This window comes from Loxodonta africana, chromosome 2 (genome assembly GCF_030014295.1).
Source record: "Loxodonta africana isolate mLoxAfr1 chromosome 2, mLoxAfr1.hap2, whole genome shotgun sequence".
Taxonomy (NCBI): domain Eukaryota; kingdom Metazoa; phylum Chordata; class Mammalia; order Proboscidea; family Elephantidae; genus Loxodonta; species Loxodonta africana.
The window spans coordinates 188,885,016-188,903,775 of NC_087343.1; the positions used below are offsets into that span (position 1 = coordinate 188,885,016).

At 46.6% G+C, this 18,760-nt stretch overlaps 1 protein-coding gene across 1 annotated transcript in view; it reads left to right on the forward strand.

Moving 5' to 3' along the window:
- Positions 1 to 2,141: 2,141 nt before the first annotated feature.
- The window catches only part of GABRP (gamma-aminobutyric acid type A receptor subunit pi), a 33,730-nt gene continuing 17,111 nt past the window's right edge, over positions 2,142 to 18,760 (forward strand). The window contains exons 1-6 of the mRNA XM_003404653.4: positions 2,142 to 2,289; positions 7,607 to 7,703; positions 8,461 to 8,579; positions 13,252 to 13,319; positions 15,011 to 15,228; positions 17,678 to 17,760. Of these exons, the coding sequence (XP_003404701.3) occupies positions 7,651 to 7,703; positions 8,461 to 8,579; positions 13,252 to 13,319; positions 15,011 to 15,228; positions 17,678 to 17,760 (541 nt within the window). The 5' untranslated portion in view covers positions 2,142 to 2,289; positions 7,607 to 7,650. The remainder of the gene's footprint in view (positions 2,290 to 7,606; positions 7,704 to 8,460; positions 8,580 to 13,251; positions 13,320 to 15,010; positions 15,229 to 17,677; positions 17,761 to 18,760) is intronic.

Sequence of the window (18,760 nt, forward strand, 5' to 3'; positions counted from 1 at the left end):
AACATCTTGGATATTCTGAGAAAAGCTCCAAACCACATTCCATTCACTGAGAACCCGAAACTGGCTCCTCAGCCTTGCCAGTTCCAGTCACCTTCAAGGTTCCCAGGTGAAAGTGAGGCCTCGCAGAGAAATGAAAGAGCTTTCTCTTCAGGCGCCCACTCCCTACCAACCAGCACAGAGATGTTTGCATGGCTGGCCACGGTCCAGAGGTGCACTTAGGAAGTTGGTTTGGGGCCAGAGGTATCTATGGTGCATTGTACACCCAGCTCCTCCCTTCCTCCCCATTTTCTTTTACTTCCTGCAGCCCCATTCACTCCCTCTCGTACCTCTCTCCTGGTCCCCAGGACTGGCAGGGGCCGGGGCAGGAGCTTGGAGATGATGTCAGGTAGGACGGAGATGCCCCCTCTTCTCCACAGCCCCATCTCTCACCTGGCCCCTCCAATTGACTTCCTCACAGGCTCCCAGCTCCCTCGGGGTGCAAGAGAGAATTCCTTGTGCCTTCCCACAGGACTGGGGCCAAGATTGAGTTTCAGGGCCACTGGCTATGGTGAGGAGGACCCTGGGATCACAGAGCACTGTCACAGCCCTCCTTTTAGGAGGTTTGACTGCCACTGAGGAAGGAGGCCTGCATCTCTGGTATGCTTGTAAAGGCGAGATTAATGGAAGCCCCTAAGTGGTGCAAATGGTTAATATGCTTGGCTACTAAGCAAAAGGTTGGAAATTCAAGCCCACCCAGAGGCACCTCAGAAGAAAAGCCTGTCAATCTACTTCTGAAAAATTAGCCACTGAAAACCCTATGGAGCACAGTTCTACTCTGACACACATGGGGCCGCCATGAGTCAGAATCAACTCAATGGCAACTGACCCTGGCGGTGTGAGTGACAGGGGTGGGGAGGAAGAACAGACCCAGAAATCCAGCCACGTTTCTCCAAGTCTCTTCCACCTCTTCTTCAGTTGGCCTGCTGAGCCTCTACCTTCCATTCTCCTGGCTTCTACGTCTCTTTTTGAAACTCCCCACTCTAAAAAGCACTAAATCCTGGGATCTACAAGTCTCTTTATTCATAAGCTGACCTTCGCACTGGTCCTAAAGAAGCTCTTAAAATGCACAACCAGGATTCAGACCAGTGGCGTCACCGCACTGGGTGGCACTGTCAGAGAGATGACACCAAAATGACTGTGTATAAAATTTCTGTGCAGCATTGCAGCAGAAATTTATTTTTTAGAAAAATATCCCTGTAGTTAGTTGTAAAAACAAAAACATTTTTCAAAAGCCCATCTTACATGTTTATCAATATATCTGCAAGGCTAAAACTCCATGCCAATTTACTTTTTGAACCTTCTAATGCCCTCTGGTCAGAACTGTCAATATTAATTACAATGACTCTTCAAATCACGTGATCTCGTCTGCAGACACTACAAGCATGCCCTGTTCTTCTCATTGCTTCCCGCTGATTTTGTCAATTCTTCTGGTGTTTTAGGTATAATACTGTGGTAATTAGTATTTGTCAACCTACGTCAATAACATTTTGAGAATGAAGTAGTAATTAAAGGAAAAGAAGGAATAATGTACAGGAATTACAATTTACAAGTAACATTAGTACCGAAAACATCACTAAGGATTCTGTATGGTCTGGTATGGGAGGAGGCCCGTGAGGGATGGGGGTGACACCACGAGTTGCTGCACTGGGTGACACTAACTCTAGTGAAGCCACTGATTCAGAGCTTTAGAAATGGTCAAGCTCTCAATGTACAAATGGGAAGCTGAGGACTCCGTGAGGTGGCCTTTCCAGCGTCACACAGCTTGCTCCCATTCCATTTCACTAGATGGAGGGCTGCTCTCCAAATTCAGAACCTGAAGCTAATCTTCCTGCCCTGGTGGGTGGGGTCACTCACTTCACTTCACCCTCCTGGGACTTTCATCTCAGGAGTCTTGTCTAGCTGGGGTCTGGGAGCACAGCAGAGAGGTGAACTCAGAATCAAATCTGTGGTAGCCAATACCCATAAGGAGCTGGGTGATTCCTACAGACTGACGGATCAGATCAGAGCCCAACCCAGGGGAGGAGCTGCAGGAGGCCCCACCCATCTCTGTCTCAGCCCAACTCAGTTCAACAGCTCCTTCTTCCCCACAAAGACTGCCACTCCTTCGGAGAGTGGCTCTAAGCCCACATCCAGAGGGGTCAGGGCTGAGGATGGGGAGAATCCTGGGTGCCCAGGAAACCATGCCCTGCCTGAAAGCCCGGCCTGAAAGCCTGAAAGACTTGCCCTAAGAGAGCCCTTGGCAGCTGCCTGGTAAGGGAACTGCTGGTCCCTCCTGGGGTTTGGGTGATGGGAAGGAAGGAGATCCAGATACAAGCCCTGGTGAGACTGAGGGAAGGGGGCAGGGCCCAAAATCTGCTGAGGACTAATTGTTGTCAGGCACAGATACAGTCTATTGACTATTATCCCATTTTACAGCAAAGGAAACTGAGCCTCAGGGAGAAGTAACACGATCTTGGCAGAGCCAAGATTAGAGCCGGTTCTGTCAGACGCTAGCATTGTTCCTGCCTGTTGCGGCAACCAGGCAAGACTCACAGGCACAGGGCACTCCCCCGGCCAACTTTACCTTCTGTGGTTGTTCTTAAGGAAGACCCACGGCTATACTGCCTTTTCTCACCTCAGCCTAATTCAGGCTCTACTCCTGTTTCCCAGTAAATGATTTCTGTCTAGGCTGAAGTGGCTGAGGACAGGGAAATGATTAGGAAGGAGGCTAGAGGGTGACGGGGCTCATGGTATTAATATGATGGAGATTCTGGGAAGGAGAGTAGAAACTTGCACATACTGAAATTACTTTTGCTTCTCAGAGCCAGTCCAGAAAAGGGTGCTATCATGCTATCAGCCACCTTAAAAAAAAAAAAAAAAAAAAAAAATTGCTGTCAAGTTGATTCCAGAGAGTAGAGCTTCCCCACAGGGTTTTCAAGGAGCAACTGGTGGATTTGAACTGCTGAGCTTTTGATTAGCAGCCATTCTGTTAACCACTGTGCCACCAGGCTCCCTAATGTCTTATCTCTGACCCTATGCCTGTCTAAGTGCTCCAAAATGGCACTATGGCAGCTCACACCCTGGGTGGCAGCATGGGGTACAATATAAGCAGCTTGAGCTTTGGATTCTCACACTCACAGTGATATCACTGAGGACCCCAAGAAAGACATGGAGGGGAATGAAAACTAATGTATGAGGACTTTCTATTCCCATTTGTCAGATGGGAAAACTGAGGCTCAGAGAAGTTAAGTATGTCCAAATCAAAAGCTAAGCTCCTCTGTACAAGTAGAGGAGGATTTTGACCAGAGATCCCCTCTGGAGTTACCCCGGGTAGGCTAAGAGCTCGGAGGCTGCTTCCTACTCAGGAGCCCCCTGGGCCTGGGATCTCGCCGTGAATACCATGCTCCCTACAGTGCTGAAGGTTAGATGGATTCAGCCAGAGGCTAGAGTGTTGCCACTGCAGGAGACAACGCTCAGGTCACTCCCCTCTGGTGGCTCAGTGCACTGCTCTGCTAAATGCCATTCCCTACAACTGTATCATATAACCCATTGCCTGAACCTCCCTTCGGGCTAGCAGATACACAAATTGTCACTTAATGGTTGGCTCCTCTGCCACGTGGGGTGCTGGCATTCACTGCACAGCCACCTGGGATGTGCTGTGGATGCAACACTCTGCCCCAGAGATGGGCTTATTGTAAGAGGGACCAGCACCAAGTGGAATCCAGCTTGGGAACCTGGAGCACTCCTCCCAGATGCAGCGCAGAGAATAGGGACATGGAAAACCTGGATTCAAACCATTATCTAATTGCTGTGTGACCTCAGCCAGATCCCTTCACCAATCTGAGCTTCACCTATAAAAGTTAACACCTACTGGGCAAGATGGCCAAGAATTAAACAAGATTAAGCACCAAACCTGATACCCAGCACACAGCAGGTATTCAGAGGCTGTTGGTTGCTTTCCCTATTTCTTTTTCCTCCATTATAAAGTGAGACATGCTCAGAAGCCTAACCAGGTCAGCCTGGTGGGGTAAGATCACATTTCTGGCTCTGGCCTGGGCAAGTCTTCTCCTAGCATGAGACTCTTTGCCCAAGGCCCAAACATTCTCTTTTCCTAATATAGGGTTGAGTACCTGGGTGGTGCAAATGGTTAACATGCTCGTCTGCTAAAAGGTTAGAGGTTTGAGTTCACCCAGAGACACCCTGGAAGAAACTCCTGGTGATCTTCTCCTGAAAAACCAGCCACTGAAACCCTGGTGGAGCACAGGGTTGCCATGAGTCAGAGCTGACTTCACGGCAACTGGCTTTGTTTTATTGTTTTGCTTTTTAAGGTAGGATTGGCCTCAGGGAAAGCACTATCTGATAGTAGTCTTGGAACTGAAGACTAGAGGTTTCCCTAAATTACTTGATCAAGGGCGGTTTCCTACAGGAGGAGAAAGAGTTCAGAAATATCCCCAAATGAGAAAAGAAGTACCTCAGCCCTACGGGGCAGGAAGGATGATGTCACAGAAGGCTGCGGGCTGGGGGGATGAGGCTGAGCATCGGTGGGTAGGAGAGTGGCTGTGGGGGAGCTTCCACACCTTTGCCCAATGTCTGGGGGGCCCACTGCCCTCCCGTGTCCACATAGTAAGTGCAACACTTCCTTCAAGAATCAACTGGCCTTCTCTATGACGTCTCTCCTGGGCAGCTCCAGCCTCCCCCAGTGGAGTTGACTGCTCACTTCCTTAGAGGTATTCTTTTGCCTCTGCCCCTGTTACATGACAGTCACAGGGAATATCACCTCACTGCTTACACACCTCCCTGCTCCTCCATAGGAGCTCTGGTGGTGAGCTAAAAGTGTCTGGTCCAAAGAAAGAGCTCGTTAAACCTTGGGCAAATTGGATGAAGGGATGGAGGGCATGGGAGCTACTTTATGGACCCTCTTAAACTTGATGCTGGGGACAGGGGGAAGCACAGGGACTGGACAGATAGACTAAAAGAAGATGATGTGAATATGATCATTGGTGGATCAATAAAGTTGATTTTATACCTGAAATCTGTAATGAGTGAGAAGGAAAAAACTGAGGTAGAGATATAGGACAGAGTGCAGAATGAGAGGTGCTTTCATACGTGCAAAGATGCTTGTTACTGATTTTGTAACAGTAAAAGCTGCAGAAATAACCTAGTGCCCATAAATAAAACCAAAAAAACCCAAGCCCATCGCTGTTGAGTCAATTCAGACTCATGGCAACCTCACGCGCATTGAATAGAACTGTGTTCCATGGGGTTTTCTTGTCTGTAACCTTTACGAAAGCAGATCACCAGGCCATGCTTCTGAAGTTTCATTGGTTGGGTTTAAACTGCCAATCTTTAGGTCAGTAGTCAAGCGCAAACAATTTGTGCCACCCAGGGACCTCCACAGGACATCTGTTATATAAATGGTGGTACATTTATATTATGAAATATTTTATGGCCATTGAAAATAATGTGACAGGTCTATGTGAACTGGTATAGAAAGGGGTGGGTGTTGTGGGGAAACAGTATGGTACAATGATTGAGAGTGCTTTGGTCTGCATGCTTGGATTCAATTCTGTCCCTCACCTGCCCTATCACCTTGGGAACATTAAACTCTCTAAGCCTCAGTTTCCCCACTTATAAAATGAGAAGAATGATAGTGGCTACTTCGAAGAGTTGGTATGAGGATTTGCGAGGTGCTTTTTTTCACACAGTGCAAGCATGCATTATGCATGCATTAAGCACTCAATAAGTGTTTGCAGTTGTTTTTGTTACCATTGTTATTATTACATCTTGCATATTTTGGACATGTTGTCAGGAGGGATCAGTCCCTGGAGAAGGACATCATGCTTGGTAAAGTACAAGGTCAGCTGAAAAGAGGAAGGCCCTCAATGATATGGACTGACGGAGTGGCTTCAACAATGAGCTCAAGCATAACGATTGTGAGGATGGTGCAGGACCGGGCAGTGTTTCGTTTTGTGGCACACAGGGTCACTATGAGTTGGAGCCAACTCAACGGCACCTAACAACATAATTACTGTGAAGTGAAAAAAGTAAAGGGCAAAGAAATATGCTCGGTATCACCTCAATTTTGCTTTTTAATTTCTTTTGTTGTTGTTGTTTAGGCAGAGATAAACGTGTATATGTGTGGAAAAACCAACTGTTAACAGTGGTTCTCTCTGAGCTGTGAGACTGGAGAGAAGTGAGGGAGGAACTTAGACTTTCATCTTTATACACTTCTGCCTTGTTTTTACTTTTACAGTGAGCATGTATTGGTTTTGCTATTAAAATAATATTAGTTCATTAATTGCTGAATCACACCCTGAATCCCAGAATGGCATTCAGACCCACTGCTGTCGAGTCAATTCCAACTTGTGGTGACCCTATAGGACAGGGTAGAGTTGCCCGATAGGGTTTACAAAGCTGTAATCTCTATGGAAGGAGACTGCTACATCTTTCTCTCGTCGGGCAGCTGGTGGGTTTGAACTGCTGACCTTTTGGTTGGCAGCTGTGCACCTTAACCACTGTACCACCAGGACTCTTCCAGAATGACTACATTCTAGAAAGTTGCGTGATTCACAGAGGTTACCACAGAAGAGGGGATGATCCACCCTGGGACTGTCTGAGCCCATGCCTGAGAATCCCCATTTCATTGTCACCAGCATGACAGGTCACAGACTTGCCTGCCTCACTGCCCAACTGCTCTCTCAGAGCAACATCCGATAGCAGCTCCCAAACCTGAGGAGACCAGGCCCCAGGCCATGCCTACCTGAAGGTCCTCACGCACATACCATGCTCACCCATATCAGCTAAATGGCTCCAGAGCACCTGGGTATCTGGTCTGGGAGGTTTGTGAGAACCGCGAGTGTCCTCAGGCCGACAAAGCCATCATTCCTGAAGGAAGAGATCACTGGATGACAATGCAGTCAGCCCTGGGTTAGAGTCCCCTCTGGCATCCACTAGCGTGGTGTAGTTTCCACGAGCCTCTGTGTCCTCATCTGTAATTCAGGGATTATCCTGCCACATCACTAGGCTATTGTGAGGATCAAGTACGAACATCGGTGGTAAAGTATCCGACACATTACTTGGCCCATGGAAGGTTCTCAGGAAGTTTTCATTTCCTGTCTATGTGACCTGCTCAACAGGCATAGATCCTAGGATAAATAAAAGAATGGCTGGCTCGATTGAGATGAGTGTACAGTTGGGGTGTTCTTCCTGGTAAAGTCAGGACAAGGACAGGGTAAAGTCAGGACAAAGATAAGGCAAGTTCAGGACAAGGACAAGGCAAGGACAGTTGTGGGGCTTCCCAGATGCACAGCACAGAAAGGACTATTTGCATTCCTGGGGCTGGTGAGCCACTCTCTAAATGAAGTCTCAGTCTTTATTTAGGGTGGATTTAAAATGTAATCCTCAAAAATGGAGTCATTTCTAGATGCATGGACCAGAATCTGTAACTAAAAGATATGGAAAGAGACTGTTCCTCACACATGTTGAGTAAGTGGTATGACTGGTGATTCACAGGGGAGAGAGGCTGGCCTGGACTTAGGTGAGCCTTTTGGGTGTTCTGCCTCCCACCTTGCCCCATCTCTTTTCCCAGGTGATTCCTACTTTGACCCTGCCCTGGGTGAGGAGCTCCTCAACATGAACTACAACCTCTGCTTAATCTTCATGTGCCTAAGTCTCTGCACTCAAAGGTGAACTTTGCTACCTGCTCCCCCACCCACCCACCCCATGGCCTTGGTCGGAATCACTTTGCGTATAGGTATGTGGTGGGAGCAGTGGCAGCCCTTTCTGCTCACCAGTGGTAAGGGAAAACCTCGTCATTCACCTCCCTGCAGCAAGAGAAACATAAAACATCCTCCGGTTTATTCTATCTAGAGGGCCGTGGTGGTTCAGTGGTAGAATTCTCACCTTCCATGCAGGAGACCTGGATTCGATTCCCGGCCAACGCCCCTCATGCACAACCACCACCCATCTGTCAGCGGGGGCTTCTGTGTTGCTATGATGCTGAATGGGTTTTGGTGAAGCTTCCAAACTAAGATGGACTAGGAAGAAAGGCCTGGTCATCTACTTCTGAAAAGCAGCCAGTGAAAACCCTATGGGTCACAATGGTCTGATTCCATTGTGCATGGGGTCACCATGAGTTGGGGGCCAACTCAATAACAGCTACCAACAACAACAAATTTATTCTATCTAGAAAACTCAAGCTTCCCAAATAGTCATAGATGGATGAATCCCTTGTGTTTGTTGAGAAGACACTTGGAGGACTCCCGAATTCTGATTAAAATTTGAAATTTCTCTTTGGGAAAGTCACACTGGTACAAGGGCACAAGACACCCACCCACCCACCCACACACACACACACACACACGTGCAAACACATGTTCCTACGTATCCGTGTTTCTGCATGCATGAACAAGTGTGCGTACCAAAACCCATTCTCTCTTCCAGGATGTGTGTCCAGGGGAATCAGTTTAACATCGAGGTCGGCAGAAGTGACAAGCTTTCCCTGCCTGGCTTTGACAACCTCACAGCAGGATATAACAAATTCCTCAGGCCTAATTTTGGCGGTAGGTCATCCTTTTCGTCCAAGACATCCATTCTAAAGGACAGGAACAGAGACAATAGCCAGTGGAGGGTTCTAGGAGGTTGTAGTTGACTTGCTTTTCTCCTCTGCAGCCTGCTTAAGGATTGGCAGTGATGGATGAGGAAAGTTGCCAGTGATTCTTCATGCCACCTTGGAGAAAGCACTTTGCCTCTCCAGCTGCAAGATAAGGACATACTCTTCCCCACTCAGGGACTTACAAGAGCCTCCTAACAGCCTCTCACGCACAGTCTTCCTTCCTTCCGCCCCCGCTTCCAATGTTTATTCAAGGAGCTCACCAAGTCTCACCAGGACCACCCTACCTGGTCTTCCTGCCTCTAGCCTACCCTCTCCAGGCTAATCCCCCATGCTGCCACTTGAATGGCCCCCATCTTGGGTCATTTGCCTGCCCAGAACACTTGCATGCAACCCAGCAGACTCAGAATAGAGTCCAGAGTCCTTTGCAGGACACGCCAGGCACTTCATGGCCCAGCTCTAGCTGTCTGCCAGTCTCTTCTTCCTGCACCTCCCACTCTGCTCCATGAGTGTGCCCAGAACGCTCCTGGCGTCTCTGCCTTGCAGAGGCTGTTTGTCTGCCTGGAATTGCTTCTTCCAACTGAACTACCTGGAAAATGTCCATTTTTCCCTCCTGTCTCAGATCAAAGGCTACCACCTCTGAGACGCCTTCCCTGGTTTCTCCAGGCTCCATCCCCGTTCTTCACACTTTATTTTGAACGTATTTCTAAGCTATAGCCATTTCCTTGTTATCCTGTACCTATAAAAAAAAGTACCTATAGCTGGTTTTATATCTGCTTCAGCTCTAGGCTGCAACCCCTTAAAGGAATCTTGCTTATTTACCTCATTAGCCTCACCAGCAGCTCAGTGCTTGTCACATAGCAGGTTTTCAATAATTATTTGTTGAAAGAATGAGGGAAAGAGGAAGACAATGAGACCAGCTACATACCTCTTCACAGAGTGTCAGTCACTTTATTTATAAAATAGAAGTTTGAACCAAGGTGGTCTCTAAATTCTCACTGTGTGGAGCAGAAAAAAACTTTGAATTTGAACAAACCTGAATTTGACTTCCAGCGCCATTGCTTGGTAAGTGCCTCAGCTTTTCTGAGGCTCAGTTTTGCTTTCCGTAAAATGGAAAGACACCATCTACCTCCCAGAGAGTATTGAAGGAGGTAAAGTGTAAGCATGCAGCACAGTGCCTGCTACGTCATTGGAGTGCGTTCTATTTTAATTCCTTTCCCTTCCTGCTTCTCCCTTCAGATAATAAAATTCTCTGATCAGATCTATGATTAGTGTGTTAGTCTAGGTCCTCTGAGGAGCAGATGCCAAAAGAAGGTTACCTGTGCGAGACATTTATTGGGGCAATATCTGTGAGGAAAAATGGGGCAGGAGGAGAGGAAAGCTGGGAGAGCCATCAGACTGTGGTGCAGGTCTGACTCCAGGGAAAGGAGAGAGGTAAGGAAGAAGGGTTGGGTGGAAGTGTCTTTGACTGCAGCACAGTTCTAAGTGTGTTTGGAAAGGCTGCCGGGGAGTCCTTGAGCCAGAGTTGCCCATCAGAGGAGTCTCCCATCTCTGCCTCCCAGGAACCGGCATGCCCCAGTATCCCTGCTCTGTTCAGTCACTAGTTGGACCATACACCAACTAGTAGGCCAAAACCCATACACCATATTTGAGGTGACAGAGCGTGATGATAGATTTCAGAGCTCAGCAGCTGGAGTCCTCTGTTAGTCAGTCACACTCCCCTCAGTCAGAGATCTGAGAGGTGCATTTTCATGGCCACACAATTACGACTTGAGAAGGGCACTGGTGGTTCAGTGGCAGAATTGTCACCTTCTATATGGGAGACCCAGGTTTGACTTCCAGCCCGTGCACCTCAACCCCAGCCACTACCCATCTGTAGGCTTTCGTGTTGCTAGGATGCTAAACAGGTTTCAATGGAGCTTCTGGACTAAGATGGGCTAGGAAGAAAGGCCTGGCAATCTACTTCCAAAAACTCAGCCAACGAAGATCCTAGGGTCACAACAGTCTGATTCGCAACCAGTCACGGAGATGGCACAGGACTGGGCAGGACTTTGTTTCATTACGCATGGAGTTGCCATGAGTCGGGGGCCAACTCAATGGCAGCTGACAATAGCAACATGTTAAGGGACCTAGAGAGAGTTGAATTTCCTCTGGCTTTCCTAGGCCCTATCCAACACTAAAGACAAGCATGTGAGTCTGCATACCTTGGTTAAGTCCACTCAACAATTCCTCTTGCCTCCTGAATCCCAAACAATTAGACCGGGGCATGACTTCTCATTCATCTGCTCCTGGCCAGCAAGAAGCAGGAGTCTTGAGCAAAGTGCACATCCTGAGAACATGGAACCAGAGTGGACTTAAGGAATGTGAGGCCCAGAACCTTCAGGGATAAGAATGAGGCAAGAGCTCCTCAGACAAAAAGAGGGGAGGGAACAGCATCTTCCTCCTCCTCCCCGCCACCACCCCCTTGTTATGAACCTCCTGGCACTGCCTCTTAAAGGGACTTCCCTTTGTGTGGTAGCCTGGAGGCCCACAGAGAGGCCATAGCTGTCTATAATGTCCATCCATTCAAGCTCTAGGACCCTGAGGTCCTTAAGAGACAGTACTTCCTGAGGATTTTTCAAGGGCTGAGCTGGACCAAGCAAAGATTTGCAAGCAGACAACTGTGCACACCGCCCAGGAAGTGGCTTTGACCTCTTTCCTAGGAGAAAGCTGCCCTCTGGTGGCACAGCTAAATTCTGTAGCTCAAGGGGAAGAAAGCACAATCTCTGGTCCATTGAAAAGCCAACTGAGGCAAGGTTTGGGCTAGACGATCTAGAAACAAACTTACAAAAACACAATGGGACCGGAGCTCTTGTGTGGTTTCCATTCCATTCTCCGAATTCCTCTGGGAGGACAATGAATGCTGACCGACTGTCGTCTGTGTTCCAGGCACTCAAAACAGATGCTGTAACTTTGCAGCACAACTTTCGATGGTAGGCACTAGTAGCACTATCTGGCCGGTGAGAAAACTGCAGCACAGAGAGGTTTAGCAACATGCCGAAGGTCACAGAGCATGGGATTCAAGCACCTCTCTCTGAACCCAGGCTTCGCACCATGCTGCCTTTAGGAGCAGAAAACCACTTAGCGCCACACTCTTACAACATTCTCCAATGGCTGCCATCAAAGACCTTCCCCTTTCCACAAAGTATTAATGCTTAATTATTTTTTAATTGCATTGGCTCTAAAACTTCATTTCCAAATGTCTTACCTGTGTTCCATGGCTTGGTGTCCTTAGATTAATCAGGTAGCTTTGTCTGATTCCTACCAATTAAATGTTTTTAAGCTTCCTTTGAATTCCACCTCTCCTTTTCCTGGTGAAAACATTGTCCCAGGCACCACCAGCCATTTATCGCAAGTGAATGCTATTGTGTCTATTAATCTGGCGAGGACAGTGGTTCCCTTTCCAAAAGTAACCAGGACTATGTAAGAGAGAGAAAATGCCATTTATTGAGCATGTATTACATGCCAGACAGACACATGCTGGAAACTTTGTGCAGATGACTTTATTTATCGGCACCTTCTCTGGGTGATGTAAAATGGTTAACACACTCGACTCTAACCAAAAGACTGGAGGTTGAAGTTCACCTAGAAGTTCACCTTTCTCAAAAGAAAGGCCTGGTGATCTAATTCTGAAAAATTCTGCTCTGACACACACGGGGTCGCCATGGATGGAAATTGACTCCCCAGCAGCTGTTTTTTCCTGGATTCCTGGCTCACATACAGTCCTTCTTGCCTCCACTCTGCAAAGAAGTTGTTACATGCCCAATGGCAACCTCACCACGACCCTATGTGTCATTAATGTTATCCCCACTTGCAAATGAGAAGACAGTAGTTCTGAAAGATACAGTAACTTTTCCAAGATCACAGAGCTGGGACGTGACAGGCCCGAGATCTAAGCACAAATCTCTCTGGCTGCTGGGCTCTCCTTCCACATCAGCAGTCTAAGGAAGAGCAAACTCCCGTCTAGCTTAACTTCTGCAAACAACCAAGACTGCCGAGCCTCCAGGATTTTTAACAGAGTCTGTACCCTGGACTGAGTAGAGAAACTTCTGGAATTCAGAATAGTTGCTGGAGAGTAAACCAAGAGGGAAGAAGTGTCAGGTGGTAGACAGGGTGCAATCATGAGCAACCTTGAATGCCATCTTGTAAACCTAGAGAGGAAAAAGAAAAGGAACTCTGTATAGGATCAGTCCAAACCTGTTAAATCTCTAAGTAATCAGTCCTTTGCAAGCACCACAGGAAACTCTTCCAGGTCAGAAGTAGCAAACACCTCACCGCTGCTTTCTTTAAACTGCACCAACGATATGCAGCTTGGTCCCTTGTATATATTAAAATAGCTGTATATTTGGGCTTTTTTTTTTTTTTGATAGAAAAAGGAGCCACACTTTACACAATGGTTACTCCTAAGAGGAGGAGGGTAGAAATTAAGTTTTCACTTTATATCCTTCTAGATTGTATGACATTGTCCACAAGCATTACTTTTGTAATTAATAGCTTGATTTTTTAATGCACTGATGTAGTGTTAGGAAATCTTATGTTTGTCCTTCTGTGTAAGTCTTTCCTGCTTTTTTCTTCCTTCTTAGGAGAACCAGTTCAGATAGCACTGACTCTCGACATTGCAAGCATTTCTAGTATTTCAGAGAGTAACATGGTAAGTGTCATCACTTCACATTCCACCCAAGGAGTCACTGTTCTTGTGTTTAGTGGGGATACACGTTTGTGCAAACCAGTCCAGGGAGACTAAGATCACCCAACTCTGATGCCAACTTGTGTGATGGACAACAAATTCCACTCCACATGCCAGCTGCATCCTATGGGAATCTCAGCTTCTTTTCCCTGTTCAGTTCAGACCCCAGCTACCCACACAGCCCTTATCTCTCATCACTAGCCACCTGGGGCTGGGTCAGCAGGTACTGGCTATAAGCTCAGGAATCCACATGACTCCCTCCACTTCAGACCAGCTGGCCCCTTCTCTCTGTCAACCCTAGCCATCTAGGGCTAGGTCAGTAGGTCTCAATTACAAGCTCAGTAGTTCAAATGAGTCCCTCCATTTCAGACCAGGCAGCCCCAAATTTGGGATTTTCCTCCACCTCTCCATCCCAAGGTACTAGCCACAAACTCAGGAGTCCACATGACTCTGTCCACTTCAATCCAGCCAACCCCAATACTCCTTTGGGTCTACAATTCACTGTAATGACTCACAGAGCTCATGGGAAACCCCATACCTGTGATAATAGCTTTAATATGACAAAAAAGGATACAAATGAAGAGATGCATAGGGCAAGGTCTGGGAGGGGTCTCAGTGCAAATCTTCCATATCTCAAGGAGATACGCTACCCATTCAAGAGCAGATGTTCACTCTCACCAACCAGGAAGCTCCATCTGAGCCTCAGGGCTCATGGCTTTTATTGGCCTCACTGCTTGGCCCTGATAAATTATGTAACACCTCATGAATCTTAGTCAGATTTGGGTCTTCAGGTGAGCCTCTGTATTCAGGGCTCTCAGAAACCCAGAACATAGGGCCAAATTGCCATGTAAAAATTATTGAATTAGTGTTTGTTTTGCTGTGTATGATCTCAACTACCATCAAAAAAAGGCAGAGTTGTTTTCTGCACCGCATAACTTTCTGGCCACTCAAAACAGAAAAGACTTACAGCCCTCCTCCATTCTGAATGGTGGAAGCTAGAGACTTATCCCAAAAACTAAGACAGTGGAAAATTCTTGTAAAACAGATTTTCTGACTAGCAGGAAGAAAGTGTGTTCAAAGGCCAAAAAGAGAGAAACCAGGGAATAAAGTGGGTACATTTGGCGAGGCATAAAATTTGGGGAACAAAATGAAGGTGTCGTGAGGAAGCCTGGATATCACATGGTCCATCACAGAGTGAGAGACAAGCTGATGAAAACTGACAGTCACATAACCGCTTCCAATGGTCTGCTCACTTAAGAAAGCAAGTTAAAAACAAGATAAAACTAAAGGCAGTTTGCTAAGAAGGCCCACTGTCATTCTGGGCAAACCCTGAACAACCAAACACTTAGCCCACCAAATCTTCAAAAATTTATCGGGGTCTTTGTCATCTGGAGGCAATATGAGCTTTCAGGCCAAATAATTTAAGACTGTGGACATGGTCCTATGGCGTTCCCCTTTGTCAGTGGAAGTTATCATCTAGAATAAATCGTAGTTCTCTTATTGCTACAGGCCACCACCTGAAAACATAACTTTTTTCACCGATGTCCACTGTAGTATATATTCTTGATCTAACCAGAGGCAGGGAGGCGAGTAAGACTTGGCACTTTCCTTGCATTTTTGGAATCCTTCTCCTCCCACCCATTTCTATCCCTCAGGACTACACAGCCACCATATACCTCCGACAGCGCTGGACGGATTTGCGGCTGGTGTTTGAAGGCAACAAGAGCTTCACTCTGGACGCACGCCTTGTAGAGTTTCTCTGGGTCCCTGACACTTACATCGTGGAATCCAAGACCTCCTTCCTACATGAAGTCACTGTGGGAAACAGACTCATTCGCCTCTTTTCCAATGGCACGGTCCTGTATGCTCTCAGGTAATCAAACATCTGTGACCTCAGGGTTAGAGGGTAAGTGGCTGGAAGAGGAGGCATAGGTGCATGTTGGGTGGTTCTCACCAGCACTCTAATTGCCACTCTGGGGTCTCACACTACTCATGCTCCTGCCTTTTTAGATCCTCGTCCCCCCAAAACGAAAGCCCTCTCTCGGTTCAGGTTAGTCCAACAAGCATCTATGAACAACTCCTGTATGTCCAGCCTTATGCTGACCCGTGACGATGTAGAGCTGAATAAGATACTGTCCTGTCCGCAATGACACAGACGTGTAAACAAAGGAACTCCAGGGTGCTTGCGGCCTGAGTTGGGAACAGGTTGGTGGTTTGAGGTGATGTTAGAGGATGCTTTCACAGGACTCTGAGCTGAGTCTTAGAAGATAAAAGGGAGTTAACAAGGGAAAGTAAGCAAACAGCGAGAGTAAATGGAGGGCTGCATGCAAGGAGCTATCCTATCCTGGGGCTCAGCAGAGCTGGGGTATCGCCAGAATGCACCCCTACATGTTTATCATTTTTGTATAGACAGAGCAAAGCCACTACCACCTGCAGCCTTAGGCTCCCTTTGTCCCCTCTCCAAATCCCTGAGGCCAAAAGTTCCTTCCACCTAATTGTTCATCAAGCCACTGGTTGGCTGGAAGAGGAAGATGCTCTAGGTGCCACATGGGGCAGCCCACAGGCAGAGGACCATCCCCACCACCAAGGGCTGTGCAAATCCAGTGCTCCCAGAGGCTTTGGGAGAAGGCCAGGGACCAATACTCACAGGGTTTATCTTTAATCCCAAATAAGACACTTAGAGACTGAAGTTTCAAAGCAAAGGCCAAGCTAACCAATAAACTGAATTTCTGGATTGTTCACCAGACTCTCCTCAGCTGCCCTGAACTTTACAAAAGCCAGCCAAAATGACAACTTCTTTTTCAAGAAGCTTAACTAGACCTACCCCTTGACCCCCTACTCTGATTGACATTAATGCCCCCCTTCCGTACATTCCCACAGCGTGTGTGTGTGTGTGCATGTGTGCACGCACATCTGTCTGTATTTCAGCACACAACAATCTGTCTTATGTAGGATGAAAAATAGAAGCTGATGGTTAATAGCTTGGCTCTAGAGTCAGACAGATTTAAGGGCAAGTTTCTGCTCTGTGCCTTAGCAGCTCTGTGACTTAGGCAAGTTACTTGAGTCTCTGAGCCTCAGTTTCCTCAGCAGCAGAATGAGAGTAATCGTATTTCCTACCAGATAGAGCTGTTATAAAATTTCAAAGGTATAAAGCATGTGAAGCACTTAGCCCAGGGACTGGCTCGTGATAAGCACTCAGCAAATGGCAGTGATTGTTATTCTCTGTCTCCCTTAAGGGAGTGTAAGTTTTCTCAAGATGGGCACCATGCCATAATCACTTCCACTCCCCCTCTCCACAAGTACCTAGCAGGCCCCTACATCTGTTGTCAAATGGTGACAATAGTGACAGCAATAGCTGTTCTAGCTCCTCATGGGTTTCTCGAAAAGATTAAATTTGAAAACTAGATGTGAACGCATCTCAAACAAGCCAATGCGTGATTCTCCTCTGTGATGTTATCTGAAGTTTGGCCTCTGAATTGCAAACATTCCAGCTTTCTTCACCCTAGACTCCAGTTACACCGAGTCTCTCGGGTGTTGTTGAACACAGAGAACTTCAGGTATGCTTTGAATGCGGGCTCCAAATCACATGTTCACTGTAGGAGTCAAAATGAAATTCCTTTTTGAGTGACCCATAGAAACACATACTCTCTACGTTACTGTTGTTGTTGTTAGTTGCCATCCAATTGGCTCTGACTCATTGCCACACCATGTATAACAGTGAAACATTGCCCATTCCTGAGCCATCTCCATGAGCTTTAATATGTTTGAACCCATTGGGTCAATCCATTCATGGGGGGTTTTCCTCGTTTTCACAGACCCTCCACTTTACCAAACATTATGTCCTTCTCTACCAGTTGGTCTTTCCTGATGACATGCCCAAAGTAAGCAAGCCAAAGCCTTAGCATCGTTGCTTCTAAGGAGCATTCTAGTTGTATTTCTTCTAAAACTGATTTGTTCTTCTTTTTTGCCAGCACCACAATTTGAATACATCAAATCATCTTCTGTCTTCCTTTTTTACTGTCCAGCTTTCATATGCATATGAGGCAATTGAAAAGACGATGGCTTGGGTCAGGTGCACCTTAGTCATCAAAGTGACATCTTTGCTTTTTAACACTTTAAAGAGGTCTTTGCAGCAGATTTGCCTAGTACAATGCATCGCTTGATTTCATGACTGCTTCTTCCATGGATGTTAATTGTTGATCCAAGTAGAATGAAATCTTTGACTTCAATTTTTTCTCCATTTATCATGATGTTGCTTAGCGGTCCAATACTTTCTATAGCATCCTCATAACACACTCTTGAACCCATTTTTCCTTTCTTAGAATCACAACGACTGTTGGATGTAACATGGATCTGTCTAAATACCCCATGGACACACAGACATGCAAGTTGCAGCTGGAAAGCTGTGAGTATATATCCTAGAGGCCCCTGGGATGATTTTCCTGGGTGGCTTAGATCTGTGTATTCATGAGGAATGTCTTACGGATCGTGTCGTTTCTTTTCTCTGTGTTTATTCACAATGGGTTCAGCCCTACTGGCCATACTTGCAAAGAGATTTAGAGACTGTGCAAAGAAAAACCTTCTAACATTACATCTTCAAGGAGCACCATTGTCAACTGTTACCAAATATTTCCACCTAAGAGTATTATCCCTGACAGCCAAAGGAAATATTTTAATGTAGTTAACAGTCTACGCCAGCAGTCAGCAAACTACTGCCCACCCTGGCCCAACTCCAGCCCACCACTTGTTTCTATAAGTAAAGATATATTGGAACACATCCATGCCCAGTCATTTACCTAATGTGTATGGCTGCTTTCATGCTACAATAGCAGAGCTGAGTAGTTGCAACAGAGGCTGTATGACCTAAACTGTGGCAATCAAGTTGATTCCGACTCATAGCCACCCTGTAGGACAGATTAGAACTGCCCCATAGGGTTTCCAAGGAGAGGCTGGTGTATTCAATCTGCCAACCTTTTGGTTAGCAGCAGAGCTCTTAACCACAGAGTTTTTAAGCACCTTTAGTAAGCTAATTACATGTGTAATTCTAAGAGGGAGTGGTAACATTTCCCAAACTTATTTAACCATGAAGTTTTGTTTCACTGAATATTTTGCGGACGACTGTTTTATAGAAAACGTTTTGGTGGAAACTGGTCTAGACTAGCACCTAATACCTAAACTTTTAACATGTTATTTATGCCATGGCTATTAATCGTCAGAGGGTCTATGATTTCAGGTGAGTTCCTCATGAATCACTCTATGACTACAATCAGCACCCCCCCCCAAAAAGAAACACTGCTGCTGTCAATTCTGACTCATAGTGACCGTATAGGACAGAGTAGAACTCCCCCCATTGGGTTTCTAAGGAGCGGCTTGTGGATTCAAACTGCCCACTTTTTGGTTTTGCA